This window comes from Azolla caroliniana, unplaced genomic scaffold (genome assembly GCF_043228905.1).
Source record: "Azolla caroliniana isolate FFs.n. ecotype wild unplaced genomic scaffold, voAzoCaro1.0.p SCAF_10, whole genome shotgun sequence".
Taxonomy (NCBI): domain Eukaryota; kingdom Viridiplantae; phylum Streptophyta; class Polypodiopsida; order Salviniales; family Salviniaceae; genus Azolla; species Azolla caroliniana.
The window spans coordinates 5,868,154-5,889,157 of record NW_028230445.1 but is presented as its reverse complement, the minus strand read 5'-3'; the positions used below and the strand labels follow the sequence as shown (position 1 = coordinate 5,889,157).

At 36.6% G+C, this 21,004-nt stretch overlaps 2 protein-coding genes across 2 annotated transcripts; one reads left to right on the top strand and one right to left on the bottom strand.

Annotated features, from left to right (window-relative positions):
• Positions 1-590: 590 nt before the first annotated feature.
• On the bottom strand, positions 591-5,720 carry LOC147858852 (uncharacterized protein At4g37920-like). Its single transcript, XM_087326382.1, has 5 exons — positions 5,196-5,720; positions 3,103-3,271; positions 1,953-2,197; positions 1,659-1,846; positions 591-1,266 (listed from the first exon to the last, which is right to left on the bottom strand). The coding sequence occupies exons 1-5, from the start codon at positions 5,703-5,705 to the stop codon at positions 1,107-1,109; spliced, it is 1,272 nt and encodes a 423-aa protein (XP_087182508.1). The 5' UTR covers positions 5,706-5,720; the 3' UTR covers positions 591-1,106.
• A 4,387-nt stretch (positions 5,721-10,107) lies between these two features.
• On the top strand, positions 10,108-20,664 carry GRL (transcription activator). Its single transcript, XM_087326154.1, has 23 exons — positions 10,108-10,451; positions 10,595-10,669; positions 10,744-10,824; positions 10,910-10,990; positions 11,082-11,164; positions 11,821-11,908; positions 12,001-12,126; positions 12,238-12,345; positions 12,925-12,969; positions 13,631-13,770; positions 14,117-14,249; positions 14,475-14,585; positions 14,708-14,786; positions 15,696-15,889; positions 15,978-16,123; positions 16,501-16,582; positions 16,664-16,774; positions 16,855-16,980; positions 17,662-17,801; positions 17,894-17,990; positions 18,066-19,042; positions 19,132-19,365; positions 19,440-20,664. Exons 1-23 carry the CDS (start codon positions 10,134-10,136, stop codon positions 19,861-19,863), a joined length of 3,999 nt encoding a protein of 1,332 aa, XP_087182280.1. The 5' UTR covers positions 10,108-10,133; the 3' UTR covers positions 19,864-20,664.
• Positions 20,665-21,004: the final 340 nt, after the last annotated feature.

Here is a 21,004-nt window from a genome sequence, read left to right as displayed (position 1 = left end):
TTGTTGCGAACAAATTATTGGCATGCATATGCCATGCTAGTGTTTCTGGCCACACACATAAAGTGTGTGAATGGACCATGGATGTCCAAATGTTATTCTTTCTCAGTGTATTTACTTTTTAAAAGTGAGGAAAGAGGGGATGGGGAACATGCTGATTTTGAAGATGTACAAAATTGAATCCCCTTGTTACTTGCACAATATTTCTTTTAGTCACAAACCCCAAATATGTAGACATCCTACATATTAAATTATACTCACAAGATAATTCCCCCGTGAGTTGCAATTGTCCTCAAATGTATTTGAAAAATTACTTCATCCATACATTGGTCTTGCCAACAATATTGCCTTTGAAAAGCATGGGGGTATTCATTGAACAGAAAAGAACCTTTCTTCACAAGAACTTAATTGCCTACTTTGAAGCTACTACAAAGATTAGCTTCTTGATCAAACCTTGGACTTGTTCCAAACTAGCATTCAACACGATTGTACAAAGCTATACCTCATAGAGTTTAACACAATGTTAAAACATGGCACTATGTACACAACACAATTGCATGAATGTACTTATGAATTAGCATAAAATTTCAATGGTGGAAAAGAAAAGCACTTCGTAATGGATATCCGAAAATTTTAAGTTGTCCTCTTAAAAATAGAAGAAATCAGTTATTTTCATAACGATACTAAACTATTTAAGACATACTCTACAATAAATAGCTCAATGAGGCTTCCGAAAATAATAGAATGCCTCATTGGAGAGGAAATGCTAAAAATGTACAATATCTGGGGGACGGATCTGTTCGATCATATTTATGTTAATCAAGAACGAGAGCATATGTCACATATCCTTTGATTTGAAAACCATAATAGGCTTAAAAAAGAGAAGGTTAGATAGCTTTGGGAATTTTCCAATGCTGAGCTACATCATTTGATTGCTATGACCTATGGAGGACAATATCATTCCAATGATGCAAAGCAAGAGACTCAATAGCTCTGATAACAAATGATTGATGAAACTTCTTTCGATGTTATAAGCTTGTAGATGATCTTCAACGTTTGAAAGACTTTGGTGGAATAATTCTGACCAGAGCACTTCACATCAAACACCCTTACATAAATTGATCTTCTACAATATCTTTGAGTTGTATCAGGCGATTGATGATTGTTGGATTCATCAATTGACGAGCTGAGTCCATTGTAGTACTTTGCTTGTTGAGGTGATATCCATCAAGGACAAGCTTCATCCACTTATGTAGCTTTTCTGGCTTCCTGATAAGAAAGACACTCATATTAGTACTTGAGCATTTAGATAATATCCAAAAACTCAAATGGATATGCATTTCCAATTTCAAGCCAAGGTTTTCCATTTCTCTAATCCACATGCATCATTATAAGTCAAGAGTTTCAAGTAGATTACCATTTTTTGGCTCTAAAGACTAATGTGTATGCATTCAAATGGTCAAGACCATATGTAAGTGCACTCAAGTCAAAGCTTGCATATGCACTCCAGTAGATTAGCATGCTTAAAGGTTAGACCCTAGAATTCAAGGTCTGACATATCTCTTTCAAGTCAAGACGTTTACTTATGCATGCAAAGTGGATGCCATCCATATCCATTTAAGTCAAAAGCTTTACAAATGCATTCAAGTTGGCAGCCTTACGTGTGTAAGTCTTCCCTGTCTTTGTCGATAGACTCTTCTGCAGGCGCAAAGGATTCACTTAAAGCAGAGAAACGTTGAGTTGGATCTTCAATAGCAAGAATACGTTGCAACATCCGGATTTCTTTGGGTATTAGCCGTTGTAAGTGTCCTCTTGCCACGAGATAAAGATGATGCATCAATTCTTTGACCTATGTTGCATAATACATGATAACATAGCATCCAATAACCTTTAAAAGGAGGCATTTCAATGAAAAAAAGTTATCAAAACCCTTGGTTTTTAACTGGAATTCTAACCTCTTCAGTCATATTAGGTGATTCTTGTGCAGCTGCCCATGCCTTCGCAAACATCAGCATTAAAGTTGAGTCCAATTGTTTTTTCTTCGCCAAAACATCAACCTTTTTGCATGCCTCTTCGAGAGATGGAGAGTTCAAAATATCATCAAACTTCTGTTGAGCAATGGTAACTGCCACCTTATCCTCTATAGCTCTATCATGAGCTTGAACTGCAGCAAGGCATTTTGCAGCCACTCTGGCCAGATCTGTAATGCACATGAAGGGCAAAATTCACTGGAATTATCAGGCTTTCAAAAGCTCATGCTACCAAATTCCAGGAATAATGGCTTGGTAGTTTGACAAGATAAAAGTATAAGGGAAATTTGTCAAAATGTCACTCTCTTTTTTAAGTGTAATTGCCAAAAATCCCACATTATTTGCCCCATCAATCAATTAACTAATGCGCTCACTAATTTATTGACATTAAAGCACTTAATTAATTACTGCCACGTTGATTACTCACTGTAAATTAATTAGTCACACATTTAAGTTTCACTAAAGCAACTTACTTAGTCAGCAGATATTAATTAGTACATATAGGTGTTTGATTTTTTTATTTTTCGCATTTGACCAGCAGCCATACTGCTGTGTTCTATCCTCGTGAATGAAGAGTACTTATCTACCCATCAACTCATTGAACTACTCTAATTCCCTCTCCAATGAACAAAGATGCATCTTCATTCTTATCCTTTCTAGCTATAACACAGTAAAGAGAGGTTTGCATGACTTTCTTTATGAAATCATGGTCTGTATATGTATGAATCCAAATACTTTAGTTACCAAATTAACATGTTCCCCCCACTAAACATTAAGAGCTGGTTCAGATCTAATCTAAACGATTACTCTGATTTTCTATGTGCACATCTTCGAAGATTGTTGCCTTACTCTCACAAGACGTATGAAGAGAAGTTTTCAGATGCTTCATCACAAAATCCATTCTACATAAAGTTCATGGGTATCCTATTATAGCACAGACATGGGTTCATTTCCTAGATTTTCAATATATATGATGGTGAAACTTTCTAATCAAACCCCCTTATGTATGACCATTCCTGCAAAAACATGTTGTAGAAGAATGCAAGCAAATTTCACAATAGGCATCAAACCTTACCATCACGTTTATCAGTTCGATCATAATACGAATCACAAACCAATTCGATGTAATGAAAGAAATCATTGCTGAAAGCTTTTCTTCTTCCAGCAACTACAACATCCAACTCTGGCCAATGCTCTTTTGTGTAATTGAGAAGCTGATTATGTTTTTCCATGTCCTCGTCAACCTGTACACATCACAGAAATCCTCTTGATAAGATGGTTTCAAATTCTTAAGTTGTTAAAACAATTTCTCACATGTATACGTGACGAAACTCAAGATCCCAACAAAATATCTCAGCCTTTACAAGGTAGGAGTTATGGATCTATGTGAAATGATCCTATAAATACATATATAAAATGAGCAGACATTCAATGCAAATCCATACATAATAACATCAAAATCAGACAAGGAAGAGATGGTAAACTACCTCTCAACTCCAAACATTGAGTTACTCTAACTTCAGTTTGCCTTTCCTCCCCCTCCCTTCGAGATTAGTCTGACCATTGGGTATCTGACGGTACTATTCAACAGCTAATTTCCTGATTCCAAAATTGTCCTTTTTTCCTTGTTTAATATTTTTCCTATACTAATGTTTAATATTTTTCCTTGTTTAATATTTTCTTTTATACAAATGACCCATTGAATGGCCAATAATCATCTTACAAAACACTTTCCTAAATAAGAATGACAACTGGCATGAAAAACGAGATGTACCATAACATCTAACAGAAAAGCTGAATTATAAGTGATTGAGGGAATCTTCTTTGTGTCTTTAAAAGGACCACAAAATCAAGCTGAAAAACACTTTCCAGTTCTCATAAACTTATAATCTTTGGGTAGCATAGGTTGTAACTCCATCACAAGTTCTTTTTATATCAACCCCACCAAATCAGGTTGTTTATTCCTGTCATTCGAGATGAGCTTCACATATTTCGACTTTCTCTAAGCCCACGACAATTGGTGATTTGAGTTCATATCCATACATCAACATAACTTTACCAAAATCAATACCCAAATGATTACTACTATCATATGCAAACTCTAATTGTGGGAGATATCTTTTCCAATTTGATCACTAACACATGCCCAAGCTTCCAATGTTTGATTCATTCTTTCAATTTGAACAGGATGATGACATGGTTCACTTCTTCTCATGGTAAGCAAATACTGACGACATCACACCATCGTGCATTAAACTTAGAATCACAATAACTACTGACAAACAATACAGCTTCCAGAGCTGGTCAACAAACATTGAGTCAAATCATGGATTATTGCTTTCTCTGCTATTTTTGTTGCGATGAACTTTAGCATCTTTGCAAATTTATCCACCAAAATCCAGATCTCTGCATCGCCATGGTGAGTTACGAAGGAAACCAAGAATAAATCCATAAATATATTTTGCCCCTTGGCATCAAAACTTTCTAGTGGATGTAGCATGTCAGCTTTATGTAGACATATTGTCTTGTTAAGTCGGCATTGATTACAATTCTGGCTTCTATGTAGTAGACTTTTATTTACACCATTAGAACTAACTTTTGGTTAAGATGAGTGTTCTTTGGATACTTTGGCAATCATCATACCACAAATAATGCTCAGTCCTCCATTTATAGATGACTGACCACAGTTGGCCCAGTCCACAATTTCCCACGCGAGCACTGAATACCCATCCCAACGTTGTTCCTGAGCTCGGTGCCGTACCTACTCTATAACATGAACATAACACTACCAGACAGAAATATATGAGAGAATTCATGGGGTCACATATGCCTCTCCCCATCATATAGTAACTTGATGTTTGTACCCTTATTCTTTGCACTCAAAGTCTTTCTCTCTGGCTCCAGAATTTGTGCTATTCTTTTTTGCTTTCCTTTAAACGTGCACAAGTTTTTAATTTAATTTTCGATCCATGTTGTACTACTAGTTTTCTCTTTCTCTAGCCGTTAATCTGAGATTGGTATCATGTTGACCTTTTCACCCATATTAATGTCAGATTTCATTTCATTAATATGTCCACATGGGGGGGGGGGGGGGGGGGGGGGGTATATCTGTATGCGTATGTATGTATGTAAAATATATGTAATGTCGGGAACCAGAATATATCATACCACTTTCAACTTCTCCAAGAGAGTGAGAATATTCTGTTTTTTGCAAGGGTCCGTCTCCATTTTTGCACGATAGCTGAGGCGCTTGAAGAAGTGAGGTCTAATTCTGGACCATTCCCCACTTAAAATCAACAGCTTTCTCCATTCTTCTTCTGTAGTTTTCTCCATGGTGAGGACTTCCAACAGTCTGTCACAAACTCCACTCATAGTATACCCATTCTCAAATTCAAAGTCAGGAGAATCCTCATACAGAAGAAGTTTTTCTTCTGCATTAGAAGAGGTCGGAGCCTTCTCATTTGCAGGGCTAGGTTCAAGGGCTATGGAATGGTTTGACGGTTTTTGTTTGGTTTCTTTCAAATTGGAGGTTTTGGTGGGTTTTCTTTTGAGCCCTTTGGAGCCTTCTGTCTTCACTCTTTGAGCATGGGCGGTTACTGTGAAAAAAGAAGAAGAAGAAGAAGAATTACCTGTTCTTATGAAAGAGAGTGTGGGAAAGAAGGAGGTAGTTGAAGCCATGGCTGCTTCAGTCTCCTAAACCATGGCTGCTCTGTTTTCTACCTAGATTGTATATAGTATAGACTGCATATATGCTTCTTCATGGGTGTGTCTCTCCTGGGACTGCCTCCTCAGGGTTTTGTCTAACAATCAGCATCGGTTCGGTTCGGTTCGGTTTGAGAGGGTTCGAACCGAACCGTTTAGAATTTTAGGAAACGAACCATGGGTGTATAGTATATATAGTATAGAGTCTAGACTACATATATGCTTCTTCATGGGTGTGTCTCTCCTGGGACTGCCTCCTCAGGGTTTCGTCTAACAATCAACATCGGTTCGGTTTGGGAGGGTCCAAACCGAGCCATGAAACCGTTAAACCGAACCATTAAAAAAATTCAAACCATTGAGCCATTAAACCAGTAAAACCGCGGGTTCAGTTTCGGTTTTCGACTTAGGTCAAATTTTAATTTTTAAAATTTTAAATATTTCACTATTTAAATTTTCAAAATTTTAAAGATTTTCCTAAAATGTGAGAATAAGGCATGAAAATGAAAAGATTGTTTAAAAAACAATTTTTTTAATTTTTTTTAAACTAAAAAAATTAAAATAATAAAAAACCGTTAAACCATTTAAACCACGTTTTCTAACTGTTTAAACCGTTAAGCCGCGGTTTCGCGGTTCGGTTCAAATTGAACCATTGCCGATTGTTCGTTTTGCCATAGGGTTTTTGTAGTAGCTCTTAGCATCCCAAATGTTCGAAGACTGCAGAGCATTGGTCTCATGATCACCACCTTCGATTTTCATTCCATTGTATCATTTGGGCACCCGATAGGGTTTTTCGAGTAAACATTTAAGATTCTTGAATGTTCATGGATGTAGAGTGTCATTATTTTGATGTTGGTATGTGTGATTGATTTCATACCTTTGGGGTTTTGGACAAGGTCTTGTAGAGTCTCGTTATTTTTTATGGCGGTATTTGGATCAACGTTTGTGATTGATTTCATACCTTTGGGGTTCCATACATGGTCTTGTAGAGTGTCGTTATTTTGATGGCGGTATCTGGATCAACGTTTGTGATTGATTTCATACCTTTGGGGTTCCAGCCAGGGTCTTGTAGAGTGTTGTTATTTTGATGTCGGTATCTAGATTCCACCATATCTACGATGAATATTCATACATTTCGGTTTCAAAGAGGGGCTTTCAAGTAACTTTGAGTAAAAGGGGGTTGGTCGATCACCCTAAACAAAATTACATGGAACTAGCGGGGATGTCTCATTTGATGTATCAAGGAGAATGCTCTAGTATTGTTGTCTTAGCACTATATTTTACATTATTATTTAAGCATTCAAATTCTAAGGATGCTTTGAAGCTAAACTATCATGATTCATGACGAAGAGGGGGGGAGAAGGTAGTTGAATAACAAATCATTCTCAAATGCTTCATTACTTGGTGTAGAAGGCATTCTCTGATATGTACGACATCAAGAAGATAGATGATGTTTTTTTTGTTGCGTTCGAGAACAAAAAAACTGTGTGGGTGTTACGCTCAATCGATTTCATTGGCTATGGTGGACGCATGCCAACATAAAATCCATTCAAGTAGTTTAGGGTTTAATTCATGGCCTACCTTGAACAAAAATTTAATGAACAATTTACATCATCATTCTCAAACCCATTAAAGGTCTTTCTTGGGGTTAATGCACCATCTTAAGCTAAAATACCAATAAAACTTTACATATTTTTCGTTTAACCGATCAAGATAATATATTCACAATGAACACATCATCAAATGCAATGTTCAAGTTTTTTACATAGGTTTTATAGAAAACAAGTGAATTGAACAACATTACCATGGGCATACGTACCAATGTCAACTAAGACAAACAAATTATTTTATAAGCAATAAATTTATTGGATGTATGTCCTTTCGTTTCCAAAGGGTGACGATATATCGTTAGATATCGCTTGGCAAGACAATAATATAGTTTAGAGTTTAAACTATTGTTTGTAGAGAGATTATTTGAATGCTATCGTAACTAATTAATGTTTTGATCGATGATACCGACTATAAATTTGGTCGCAGAGATTTATTTTTCAAGCATTATGCATTGACGTTGTACAAGGTGTTTGTGTCACAGTTCACATACTGTCAACTAAGTTTTGCTTTATTGACTATCTGAAGCTACATTCAGACAAACGAGATGTAGTCCAGTAGCATTAGACAAATCATCTCATTTTCTGTCTAGTTGAGGAAATAGTGTGTTCTTTTTCATTCATTCATTCATTCATTCAGGGGTCTAGATTTAGAAGAGGAGGATTGATTTAGCTTGCAATCGAGGACAAATATACCGAGATCCATGCGCACTTTAAGTGATTGATGCTGTTTGATTGATCGAACGTTCTATTATGGTCAATTGAGCCGATTGTGTTGTTGTTTTGTTTTACGAGGGAAGGCCCACAAGAGAATCAATCTCCTCTCTCTCTCTCTTCTAATCATTTTGATGCAACCCAACCTTCGAAGCTAAGAAATGGCCAGAAATGTAATTATGCCAAATTCCCGATGAATCAAATAAATGGGTAAAAGAAAAGCAGCTGCAAATAAATAGATAAGTATGTAAGTAAATAAATAGATAATAGAGTACATAATAATAAAATAAATCGATAATGAAATAAATACGTAGAGAAGTAAATAAGTACATAAACAGATGAAAAAACAAACAAAGAAACAAATAAATTGGTTAACAAATAAATAAATCAATAGCTAATAAATAAATAAACAGATAAATAAATAAATAGATACATAGTACATACATAAACAGATAGATAAATAAATAGATAGATAGATAAATAAATAAGTAAATAAACAGATAAATAAACAATAGTTAATAAAAAGATAGATAAATAAATAAATTAACAAAAATAAATAAATAAAAAAAATAAAATAAAATAAAGGAAATAAATAAATGAATAAAAGAATTGATAGCAGAGTCCACACTATGAATGGCGAAACATTGTTTCTGGGTTACTTTCTGCCATAGTATGAAGGATAGTACCATTCGTGCATTCGCATTCTCAAACATTCTTATCATTCGCATAAGAAAAACGCCATCGAAGTATGGTAAATACCATACTTTTGCACTCATGATTTATTATAAGGTAAATTTGTTTTTTTAGGGTAAGAAAGTTAAGGTAAAAAAGCGTTAAAAAAAAAAACACAAGAATGTTTTTTATAACATACGCATACGTATGAAAACGAATGTTTGGGCTAATGGAGACGAACATTACGTACTATGGAACTTTCTGCAAAGACAGAGAGAGAGAGAGAGTCTGATAAAAAGAGAGAGAGATGGAGAGAGAGAGGGGGGGGGTCTGAGGAAGAAAGACGTGTGTTTGCGTTTTCTTGCTGGATCCGTCTGTCTAGTCTATTCTGTGTCTCTGCGGAGAAGAATGTATGTAGTAAGTAACTTAGTAGTATGTTTCGATTGATAGATAGCAATGGACGTATGAGCCACTGATTTCTCGCTGCTGGATTGTCAAAGTAAAAAGGCTCCACCTTCTGGATCTGCCTGCAAAATCAAGACCATCACTTCAAAGAATCACTCACCCCACACGCACATAGCAGAGGAGGAAACGAATTTCTTCCCTTCTCCTCTTTCACCAGGTACATACATTTAAAAGGAATCATACACTCAGAATTTTGTGTACATCTAAATGTGCATGTTATCTTCTTCTTCTATGCAAAATATGAAACGGGCAATCTCTTTTTCCTTCAGAGGTACCTCTAACTAAAATGAACTACATTTACTCAAATTCCTGTGTTTTTTATTTTTACCTCTATGTAAAGCGTGTAAATGGAGGTTTCTCTGAAATTCTTGACGTTGTAAATTTCAACATTTTTATCATTATTCCTATTCCCTATCTCTGTTTCTGCAAACAAAAGCGGTGAAGTTGAGGATTTTGAACATTCTTATATTTCCTTAGTTTTTACAGCAATGCAGCATTCTAAAAATTTCTCTCAATTTTCTTAGATTTCTACAGCAATAGTATATTCTAAATTTTTTCACGTGGTTTCTACTGTAAGGGTACATCTAGTCTTTCGGAGTAATGGTGTAGAGGTTTTGCACCATCTTTCCAAAATTTCAAAGTTTTCCCATAGTTTCTGTTGCAACATATTGGAATGGAGTTTTTTGCATATTCTAAATTTTCTTTGTTTTCTTTTATTGCTGGGATGCAGAAACATTAGTTTCTGCATTCTACACTTTGTAGTGCTTCCATCACTTCAGTTGCTAAATTTCGTACTTTTTTACAATGTCTCAGTGCAAACAGTAGTACTAGAGTGTTTCCATTCTTATAGTTTGAGAATTAAAAAAATAGGAGTGATAGAGTGGTGGGGATTGACATATATTTTGAAGATTTTCTATCAGTTTTCCGTTTTTGTAATGTAAACAGTAAAATGGAGGAGTTGATGCATTCCTATCTACATGATAATGTCAACACACCATCTCCGAGGTGGAAGGAACCAACGTTCAGTCAAGACTCAAAAACATATCAAAAGCTTCGACAAATAGATACAGTATACCAACTGCAAGATGTTGCTGAAGGATTGATGACCAAGATTTATAAGTTAAGGAAAACTCTTGATAACCCAGCTGCAGGATACCAGTTTTCTGAAAGCTTCTGGAAAGCTGGCATATTTCCGGACCTCCCTAAACTCTGTGTCTATCTGGGAAAGAAGTTTCCAGAACATACGGCGAAACTGCAACCGGAAAAGGTGAACCTTGTTTGGATGGTGTGATGAAAGTAGAGCGGTCTCTTATCTATCCTAATAGTTTTTATTGATTGAATAGAATTCACATCTCACTGAATGTTTTAGTATTGTAAAAATATTAGCTGAATATGTGTTTTTCTTGATAGGTTGATAAAGTAGGCATGGAACAGCTTCAAGACAAAGGGGAAATGTTTCTTTCTTCCATGGAGCCCTTGTTAACAGTATGCATGCCATTTCTAATTGGTACTGTTTATTTAAATGGAGTGATGGAGAATGTTCACATGTCTTCCTTTAGGTTCTTCTTGACCTGATGATGTTTCGAGAAGAGGCTTTGAAAGTAATATTGGATCTGAGCAGCACAGTTATTACTTTTCTGGTACTATACTTTTGAGTAATGGCTTTATATTGCTTGGTTGCGATTTTTTTTGCTGTGACATAATTTTTCATTCAATGATTTACAGCCAAATCAAAACCCATTGATTCTTCATGCATTGATGAATCTGATCTGCTCATTTGTTCGGGTGAACCTTCTCTCTGGAAAGGTGAGTTAACCTGTTTGTTTTTCCTGAACATGAAACCTGTTTATGAGCAGTATGATTCATCTTTTTTTCTAATAGTACAAATCTATGCCAGGTGCCCAGAAAAATGTTACTGCAAACCTATAATCTTACACATACCTTAGTTAAAAATGGAAGGGACTATGAATTTTATCACCGGTAAGATGGGTGAGATATCTACGTCCTTGTATCGTTGGTGGTTTAACACTATTCATCAATATGAATGTACCTATGTCAGATTAATTAATAAATTCCCATATTTATAAGGGCATAGGTATGCTTTCTGTGTAAAATGTGATTGAAAAAGAAATTGGCTAATATTTATTAAAGTGAATGGTTACTTTACCATAGATCAATGATACAATAACCATACAATGTCTCTCCTATTTAGTCATGAGGCATAGTGGCATTCAATCTGGGATTGTTTGGCAGCTCAGGAGGTCTGGAGGACAGCTGTCCATAGATCAATGATACAATAACCATACAATGTCTCTCCTATTTAGTCATGAGGCATAGTGGCATTCAATCTGGGATTGTTTGGCAGCTCAGGAGGTCTGGAGGACAGCTGTTATAGTACATATTGGACATTAATGTCACATAATAATCACTTGGATATTATCAATTATATGAGCTAACCAGTTTATATGGGTATGCCTTGGATGTAATCATCAGAGATCAAACCATTGTGAATGTTGTAATGACATTTATATACCTCCTCTTCATTCTATGATTACATTTACATATATGTGTCTTAAACTTTGGATGATTTAGGATGCTATAGGTCCTGTATGTATTAATATATTAGCCTATTGCAGGTTAGTGCAGTATGTTGATTCTTATGATTCACCATTGAAAGGATTGCAAGAGGATCTAAACCTTGTAATTAGTGCTCGTATTGGAGAGGTAAGAGATCACTCATGATGGGATTGCTCCATGGTATTACATACATTCAAGTGTTCCCACAGATTGCTCAGGCATTACATATCACCCTGCAGATAATAGAGGGAATAGCACCAACTCTACTTCTTGGACTGGACTTTCAGAAGCTTCGAAGTGAAGGGTTTCTAAGCCCTTTTCATCCACGGTATCCTGACAAACTAACAAATTCTGCACATCCAGCGGTATTAAAACTTAAGACCTAGAGTCATTCCATTAAATAATGCAAATGTTTTCAAGGCTTGTATCTGTACTGGAAAACAGCCTCATTGCTAATGCATGATTTATATTTGCAGCGAGCCCAAGAATTAGCACATTTTGACAGCTATCGAGAGTGGGTGCTACTTGGCTACCTTGTTTGCCCAAATGAACTCTTACGGGGAAGTGCAATCGACATTGCAGTGGTTTGCATTTCTCCATTTATATGTTTATTTTACCCTTTCTAATTCACTCACTTGCTTTCACCTACACACATGATTTGTAAGGTCAGACTATTTTGGGTCCTATAAAAGTATAATAATTTTGTTTGCTTGGATTATATGAAATATAGAGCCTACACTAGTTTTCTTACCCTTCTACCTATAGAATCTGGAGGCAATCATTACAATGCTATCATGATGAGGATATGATTACAAATTATATTATAATATCGTTTCAGAAAATTGGGAGCACACTGACTTATTTTAATTCATTAGATAAATTGAAATATTCAGTAGTTTTCAATTTTAGTTGCACAACCAGTATGCTGCTTGCACTTGTTGCGGATGCTTTGAAAGTAGGTTCGCCTTAATTGTAGACTTTTTCATGGCCAAGTCATCTCACTGTCACTTATTAGACAGATGAAAAAACTAAATTTGAGTTATAAATTGAATTTTTATTTCACTTAATTGAACTCAGTAAGGCACATTTATTTTAAAATAACATCTTAATTGCCATATATTAACTTAACATGCAACTAAAAAATCGCTGAAAGTCTTATGCAGGCATTGTTGCGGGATACATTGGTCCTACCTTTGTTTAGAGATGAGGTACGCATTCTTTTAGCATTTTTTTTGCTCTGTTGTATTGAGCCTTGAATCACAATATGCTTTAGGGTAGATTTATGGTGATGTTATAGATTATTAATCATGGAGGAATTAGTCTCTTCAACAGGCAGTAGTACCTGGATTTATAATCCATTGACTAATCACATAAACTGTCAAAATTAACCTTGAGCCTTGAATTAGCTGCTTTCAAGTTAGTAATCTCGTGAAGGCAAGGACCGGCTTCTAACTTAGTAACTTAGTTCCACAACACTGTCCACTACTTATCCGAGTGATATTTCATATATAGGAAGATTTGAGGTGCTAGTGCATGATCTTGATAGCATCTATCGAAGTTTCTACAAGGATAAAAATCTTTACTGTAGTTCTTGATATATTGTGACTCATTCAATAAGTTTTTGGAGGATCTAATAAGTCAGTAAATCAAATTCAGTAGAATAATTTAAAATAGTCGAGGAATGTTAGAAAGGTGAAAAAAATCAAAGACAGTCTAAAACATGTAGCCAATCCCTGGGTTAATTAGCTGATGAGTGACGGAGAGGTAAGAGCCAAACTTGAAATTTTTTAGGATCATTGTTTAAAACCTTCTTAAAGAATATATTCAGCTACACAAATAAGTGAAACGTTTACTCAACATGCAATGCAGTACATCCTTGTACATGAAGAGTACCAATTTCATGTGCTCCCAAAAATTGACGAGTCCAAGAGAACGGCTAGAGCTGGACGTAAACAAAAGGATTCAGATCAAGACTATAATGTTGCGAAACACGTCAGGAAAGCTATATGGTATGAATTTTTTATTCGTTTTTGTGTTTAAACTGTTCCCTATTTAGAACGATCACAAAAGATCATATACATGCTGTGTATGTGTATGTCTATCTCTTTATCTATAGATAGACAAGATCACCAAATGTGCTCAAATGGTATAAATATTGCATTAAAAAACCTAATGTTATTATCGGTGTGCTGAATGCACATCTTGTTTGAGTGTTTGTAAGCACATCTTGATTGTTTGAGTGTTTAACGTCACTCTTAGTGATATTACATATTGACTCACACCTCAAAGTTGGTTCTTATGCACTGTCCTCATTGTATGTGTTTGTTCAATATTTCTTTTATCTTTCTTTTGCAGTGATGCTCATGATTGGGCTATTAGTAGAGCTGAAAGCAATCATAGGGAACGCAGGACATTCTTTAGACAAGAGCTCAGTCGAATGGTTTTATTCTTTTCAGATCAACCAAGTCTTATTGCACCAAATATCCAGGTAGGATCCTACGCACCACAGCTTGTTTATTGTTGACGGTACGATTTCCTTATTTCTTGCCTGATTATGTGGAGTTTAAAGGAAGGTTTGTAAGATTTTATATAAGAAAGTGAAAAAAGAATGGCAAAGCATGGAAGTTGCTTCTTATTTTCTTTTTTCATGAGAGGGTTTGGTGCATTTATTATTATTGAGGACTTCACACCACTTTGTTGATACATTTTTCAGATGACGTTTTCATCTTTGTCCATGGTTCGAAATGAGCTGGTTTGGTACTTCACACATGTAGGAGTCATGGCTGGAAAACCAAAATTTGGACGCTTAGTTCCGGTGGAAATTGTGAGTCCCCCATCTCCTTCTAATATTGTTTAAGATCCTTCCAAAAGTTGATGTGTGCTCAATAAACTTTGCTTAACATGATTTTTACTGTACTCCTAAGCATAGATTGAAATTTTACACAGGAAGCTGCTGATCCTAGTGTTGGATTTCTGTTAAGTGGCATGGACAAACTGCAAGGGCTTATTTTCAAGTATATTTCAGGTTTGCCAATGAGAATGCGTGTCGTCTTTTTGTTTATATGCATTTCACTCTACAATTCTAGAATGATTAAACATGAGGAAGATAATATTAAGTATTACATGTGAAAGATCAAAGTAAATTTGTGCAAATGAGCTGGAATAATCAGTAAATTGCAGGGTTTTATATGAGTTCCTGAAAGATGTTTCATATAAATGCTTACACATTTCAGCTTAGTTGATTTCCATGCTGGTCATATTGTCACAAATGCTGACTCTAATTCACCATTGTGTATGTATGTGTATGTCAGTGAAAAACATAACATACCAATGGTTTGCTCACTGGGGCAGTTCGCTGGTTACAGCATAAATTGAATGTACATATTTTGTATCAGGTGTGATTTTGAGACCTTGCCTTCATGCTCATTAATACTGGATACTCTTCATGTCACCTCCTGAAGGGATAGGTCATTATCTTAGAAAATAATTTGTACAGTTGCTTTGAGGTGTGTTTGGAAGATTTTCTGGTCTCACATTCTAGATGATACTCTCACCTTTGCAACTCTAGTCAATGCATGGTGTGAGGTCATTCACACTTTTAGGAATTAATGGGATGCTTCCAAGATCATGAAGGGCAGCAAAGAAAATAAGGCAGGCTTTCCCCACTTCTTGGGGGCATTCTTGCCATTTCTTTTATCTCTCTCTTAGAGACATTAATTTGCAGTACACTGCCCCACAATAGTTTATTTTCATCAGCACTTAACTAATGACAGTGATTCTTGTAGTTCTAGTACCTGCATATACTTGTGTACGATCATCATAACTAGGCCACTTGACAAGTCTGATGGTTTTTTGGCACGGTTTATACAGTATTTTTTTCTAAAACGCATGATTTGTCCCCTACCACTAATTCAACTAACCATTTTTGGTGCAGCAATCAGGGGTTATGCTTTAGGCTATTTAGCAGGATCAGCTGAGAGAATCAAGACACTCATGAATTCACCGGGAATGATTGCACTTGATCTTGAGCTACCGCTTAAAGAAGTGATAAGCTCCATATCTGACTGCTTGGATAAGCTTCCAAAATTCCATAATGAAACTGCTCTGATTGATGAGATCAGCCTGTCTGTATGTTTTAGACATTAGATTTCTGTAAATTGTATATCACATTGTTGTGCCATAATCTGAAGCACTAAGCATTCCTGTATTATTTCAGGGTTTCAGAAAAGATTGGATTTCTCTGATGATGCTGGTTTCGTCATCAAGGGCAACAATAAATTTACGGCATTTTGAGAAGGCAGCTGTTTCAACCGGAAAAGAGAGCATTATCTCTGAGGGAAATGGAGCATACTTGTGGTCCAGGTATATAATTGCTCATGTTTGGAAGCCATTGTGTACATAAATTTGTACCTTGTCTGCCACTTGTTAGTTGTATGAACCATATATGTATTTATTTATGTATACATGATCTCTGCTGGTAATTTCTTTGTGAATGAGGGTGAAACAATGGATGGAAATGACAATTATTTTTATGCCATCATATTCCAGTAAGAAAAATCCTATACATCCACTGTCTAAATCTATGCTTGGATGAAACATATTCCAGTGTTAATCTAAATTTGCTTCATGTCTGCACAGGATATTTTGACCTCCGAACCCTTTATTTTGAAACTTATTCAGATAATTTCCTCACTTGTCTGTAGCTTGTATTACAATCTAATTTGGAATAATGTATGCAGGAGTATTGATGACATTGAAGGACAATTAAGGCAACACTCATCTTTGAAAGTTCTTTGTTTCTACCGGCAACATCTCACAACAGTAAGGATTTAAGCAGTATTTGTTTTGTGTTCATTTTACTGTTTGCAGGAATGGATTTGTTAACTTTTGAATGTGGTTAAGGTTTTCAGGCACACCATGTTTGGTCCAGAAGGAAGACCCCAGCATTGTTGTGCATGGCTCAGGATTGCCAACACATTTTCAGAAAATTCACATACTGCTGTGCCTGATGAGGTTCATTCATCACTTATCCATTGATTTCCTGTGCCAGTTTTGCAATAAACTACTGACATATATCTGTCAACTTTCTGCAGCAATCAAGGATTGCTCAGGATTCAATATCTTACGTTGAATCGGTCTTGGAGTCTATTATGGGTGGCTTTGAAGGCCTCATAAACATTTTAGATTCAGATGGAGGGTTTGGATCCTTGGAATACAAGGTAGATAGAGAATATTGTGGTTATTTATGCATATTTTTATTCAGAATTTGTTGCTATGACTGACACTCTTGTTGTAATGGTCTTAATTCCAATCATTAACTACTGTATCCTGGACAAGGGGTGTGATTGGAATGGTATACGAGCACTGAATAGAATAGAGTTTTTTATCATACACGAGGTGGCCAATTTTGACCTATGAAAATAATTGGCAAGCAGAATCATAGGTTTCATTCTGGGGGTGGGTAAAAATCCTAGCGGTGTCGGGATTCCAACCTGTCACACTGAAACACTGTATATTCCCCAGATCCCCCCTACTCATGATGACACGAGTTATGGAATTTTAACATAAGATTGATAGACTCGACTATGAAACTTTAACATAAGGTCGACAGGTTTCATTCTGGGGGTGGGTAAAAATCCTAGTGGTGTCAGGATTTCAACCTGTCACACTGAAACACTGTATATTCCCCAGATTTCCCCTACTCATGATGACAGGAGTTATGAAACTTTAACATAAGGTCGATGGAGTGGAAAGATAGACTCTACTAGATTCACAATTGACAGGTAATTGATGCTGTGAATCTAGTTGTGTCTATCTTTCCACTCCATCGGTCTTGCATAACCTTCATCGTAAGCAGTTTGAAATTGAAATTGAGTTTGGCTTCTCGATTATTTTCACAGCTTTCACCAGAACAGGCTGCATTTCGTCTTAATCAAGCAGGAAGAAGTGGCAATCCTTCCAGCAAGTCTTTGAAAAGTAACCTGGATCTACCTTTACCAGGAAGTGAAAGTGAGCCTGCAAATATGGATGGTGTTAAGATGTAATTAGCTTTTGCTGGACTTCTATATTATTCGCTAGACTGCGAAGTGAATTGTTGTTTGATTGCATGTAAAATTGGGTTTGTTTGGCCAGGCTTGAAGCTGCTGTTCAAAGGCTTACTGATCTTTGCACTGCTCTGAATGAAATGGAGCCAATCTGTATTTTGGGCCATGTTTTTATTTCACAAGAGGTAATTTCAGCTTATCAGGTGAAAATATAACTTCAATTTTCTGCTGCAATAGATTTACGTGCATACATCTTGCAGTATTTGAGGGAACACATTATGAATAACTTCAAACGAAGGCTTATTGGAATCGTTAGTGCTGAAGGTGTTCCACGCCCTTCTATAATTGAAGGCCTTATACTACGTCACATGCAGATTATCCATCTGATTGAGAAGCATGTTAGTATGGATCTAAAACAGGGTTTAAGGGAGATTCTATTGAAAGAGGCATTCTCAGGTCCTATGCGAGGTCTTCAGGATTTTGATGTGAAGGATATTTTCGGTGGTAAAGCTGTGACGATTATGAGCAATTGGTTCATGGATAATGTTGTCAAAGATGTGAATGGTGCTGGCATAGTGTTTGATACATCAGACAAGAGCTTCAGGACCTGTAAAGCTGGAAATTCTATTCCAGAGATACTTGTAGATGTCCATGAGCTTAAAGCATTTATAAGAATATTTGGACCCTATGGAGTGGATAAGCTGGAAAGCTTACTAAACGAGTATCTTGGTATACTTGTGGGGGGCATCGATATTGCATTGCGTGCAAATAAGGATGCTTTAGAAACCCTTGCTTTGAATATGCATCATCATTATGAACGAGGCTCAGCCCTGAAACAAGTTCAAGACATCGAGTCTTTGATGGCCTTCTCAATACAGATTGGACATGCGATAAACTTCAGATTGTTGCTTTCAGAAGCTGCTGCAGGTGTGCTAGAGGCAAATGTCCCTAGCGTATTTTCCCTCCTGTCAGATTTTGCACGCTATGCTCCATCATCCATTCCTGAAAAGGAAGATATTTTGAGGCTGAAGATGCTCGCAGGAAGATTGGGTGATGGTACTAGCCAAGATGCTGCAGTTCTGCATTCAGTTCTTAAAAAGGTATCAGGAGCTGGTGACTCAATGTGGATCTTGCTTCCGTATCTGTATGTATGCTGCATGATCTCAAATGTGTGGAATACTAGTGCCTATACCATCCATACAGGAGGATTCAACAGCAATGTACATTGTTTGGCTAGGTATATCAATTATCTATGTGTCCCACTAATGGAATTCTGTATTTTTCTGATGTTCATCTAACATCTGGTTCTGTGATGTATTGTTGAAGGTGTATCAATGCTGTAATAGTTTCAAGTGAGTTCATCAGGTTTGAGAGGAAAGAACATCAGCAACTTTCTCAGAGCCACACTGATGGGGCAGGCTCTCAAACAGAAAATTTGGAGTCAGAGGCTCTTACCTTGGAGGGAGTTGCAGCTGTTGAGGCGAGCATCAAGTCCATGATGAAAACTTATGTTCAATGTTCTGCCTCCATTGTTCTGGACTCCTGGAATGAGAGCAATAGGTATGCTCTTTCGTAAGTCAATTTGTTATGCATGAGAATTAGTATTTCTGAGGGCAATTGACCTTTGGGTGCAGATCTCCATTGGTAGCCAAGTTGATATTTCTGGAGCAACTTTGTGACATTTCTGAATATCTATCAAGAAGCACACTTGAAAACCATGTGCCTTACACAATACTGAGATCTATATATCAATTATACTATGAAAATGCGGTACCAGCTTTAATGCTCATGGGTGCTCGACGACAAGGGTTTGGGATTGGCACCAGTCAAGTTGCTTTGGGAACTGGCTCTGTAATGGATGGAAATGGAGATGTAAATGGTGGATTTTCAAGCTTCCGTGGAGGAACACCAAGAACTGCAGGAAAGAGCTCAACACCAAGGAAACATGGAGGTCATGGTGTCCGATTTTCAGGTCCATTGGATTATAGTGGTGGGCGCAAAGTATCATTCACAGAGGGTATTGCTGCTGGCACTGCACGATCAGGACCTCTAACATGAAAGGATCAGTGAATACCTTCTGTAATAACTTTAATATGTGCATCTAGTATTGTATAATTTGGTCTAATCGGAGAGTTTGTGAATGAGAATTCGGAGCTTAACTACACCAGAAGATAGTCAACTAGCAAGGTTTGCTGCGCAAGAATACTCGAGCGGAAGATAAGTAAGAAAGGGTTAGTCTGATATGATGTCAAGGTGTGTTATTATGTGCGCAGATTCTTCCAAAATTGGCGAATATGACGATAATATCCTTGCTGTTTAAAGATAATACTCTTGTATTACTAACATGTACGGACCGTCTCTTGTTTTAGAATAGGTTTCTCTTATTGGCATATATGAAGAATTGGGTTCACATCTCAAAGTACATGCAAAACATTGGTGTGACCTGTTCCAATCTTCACCTTTTCCTTTATGATGAGCTGTTATGCAGATTCTAACAGAGGAAAATTGGCCACCTGTTTGTTACATCCATCTACTGATGCAGCTTTACTACACTATTGATAATGTGCTAAGAATCCATGCTAGCTTGTCAAATTGCAGGTGTGATAATGATATTAAAATATGCAATTGCTGTATGATGGTCAACGGTTTCCTTCCAGTTGTTCAACGACTACATGATGACTTCAAGGCACCTCACAAGCTATTTCTTAAAAAATCTGTATGCTGAATGCCACAAACATTTGAGGTACCACTGGTGCTCCATGGTGCTCAAATTTGAAAGGCTCCCATTGAGTGGATACACATTGTGTCAGCCAAGACATTAGTTGCTTGCTGAAGAAGTAAATCATGTTTAATTTGTCAGTGTTCATCATTGACAGTAGAAAGGTATGACCTATTGAGATAGTTTTTGTTGTAGAAATACCACACTACTGAGGGGTATATGCTAATTTAGGTCACTCAAGTTTCTGAAGGTATACGAAGGATCCTGCCATCTAATCTTTTAGCTAAGTTGGGGTTCTTGACTAGTCCTTTCACTGATTGTTATCCTAACTCCATTAGAGGAACATGGGAGGACAGCCAATTGCATCTCCTTAATACATGATTTGTGGTTTTCATAGATTTGGCCCTTTATTTCGCACAACATTTGTCCTTTCTTCTTGTGTGAATTCTAGAGCCGTGAGCGAAGAAATGCTGACCAGGA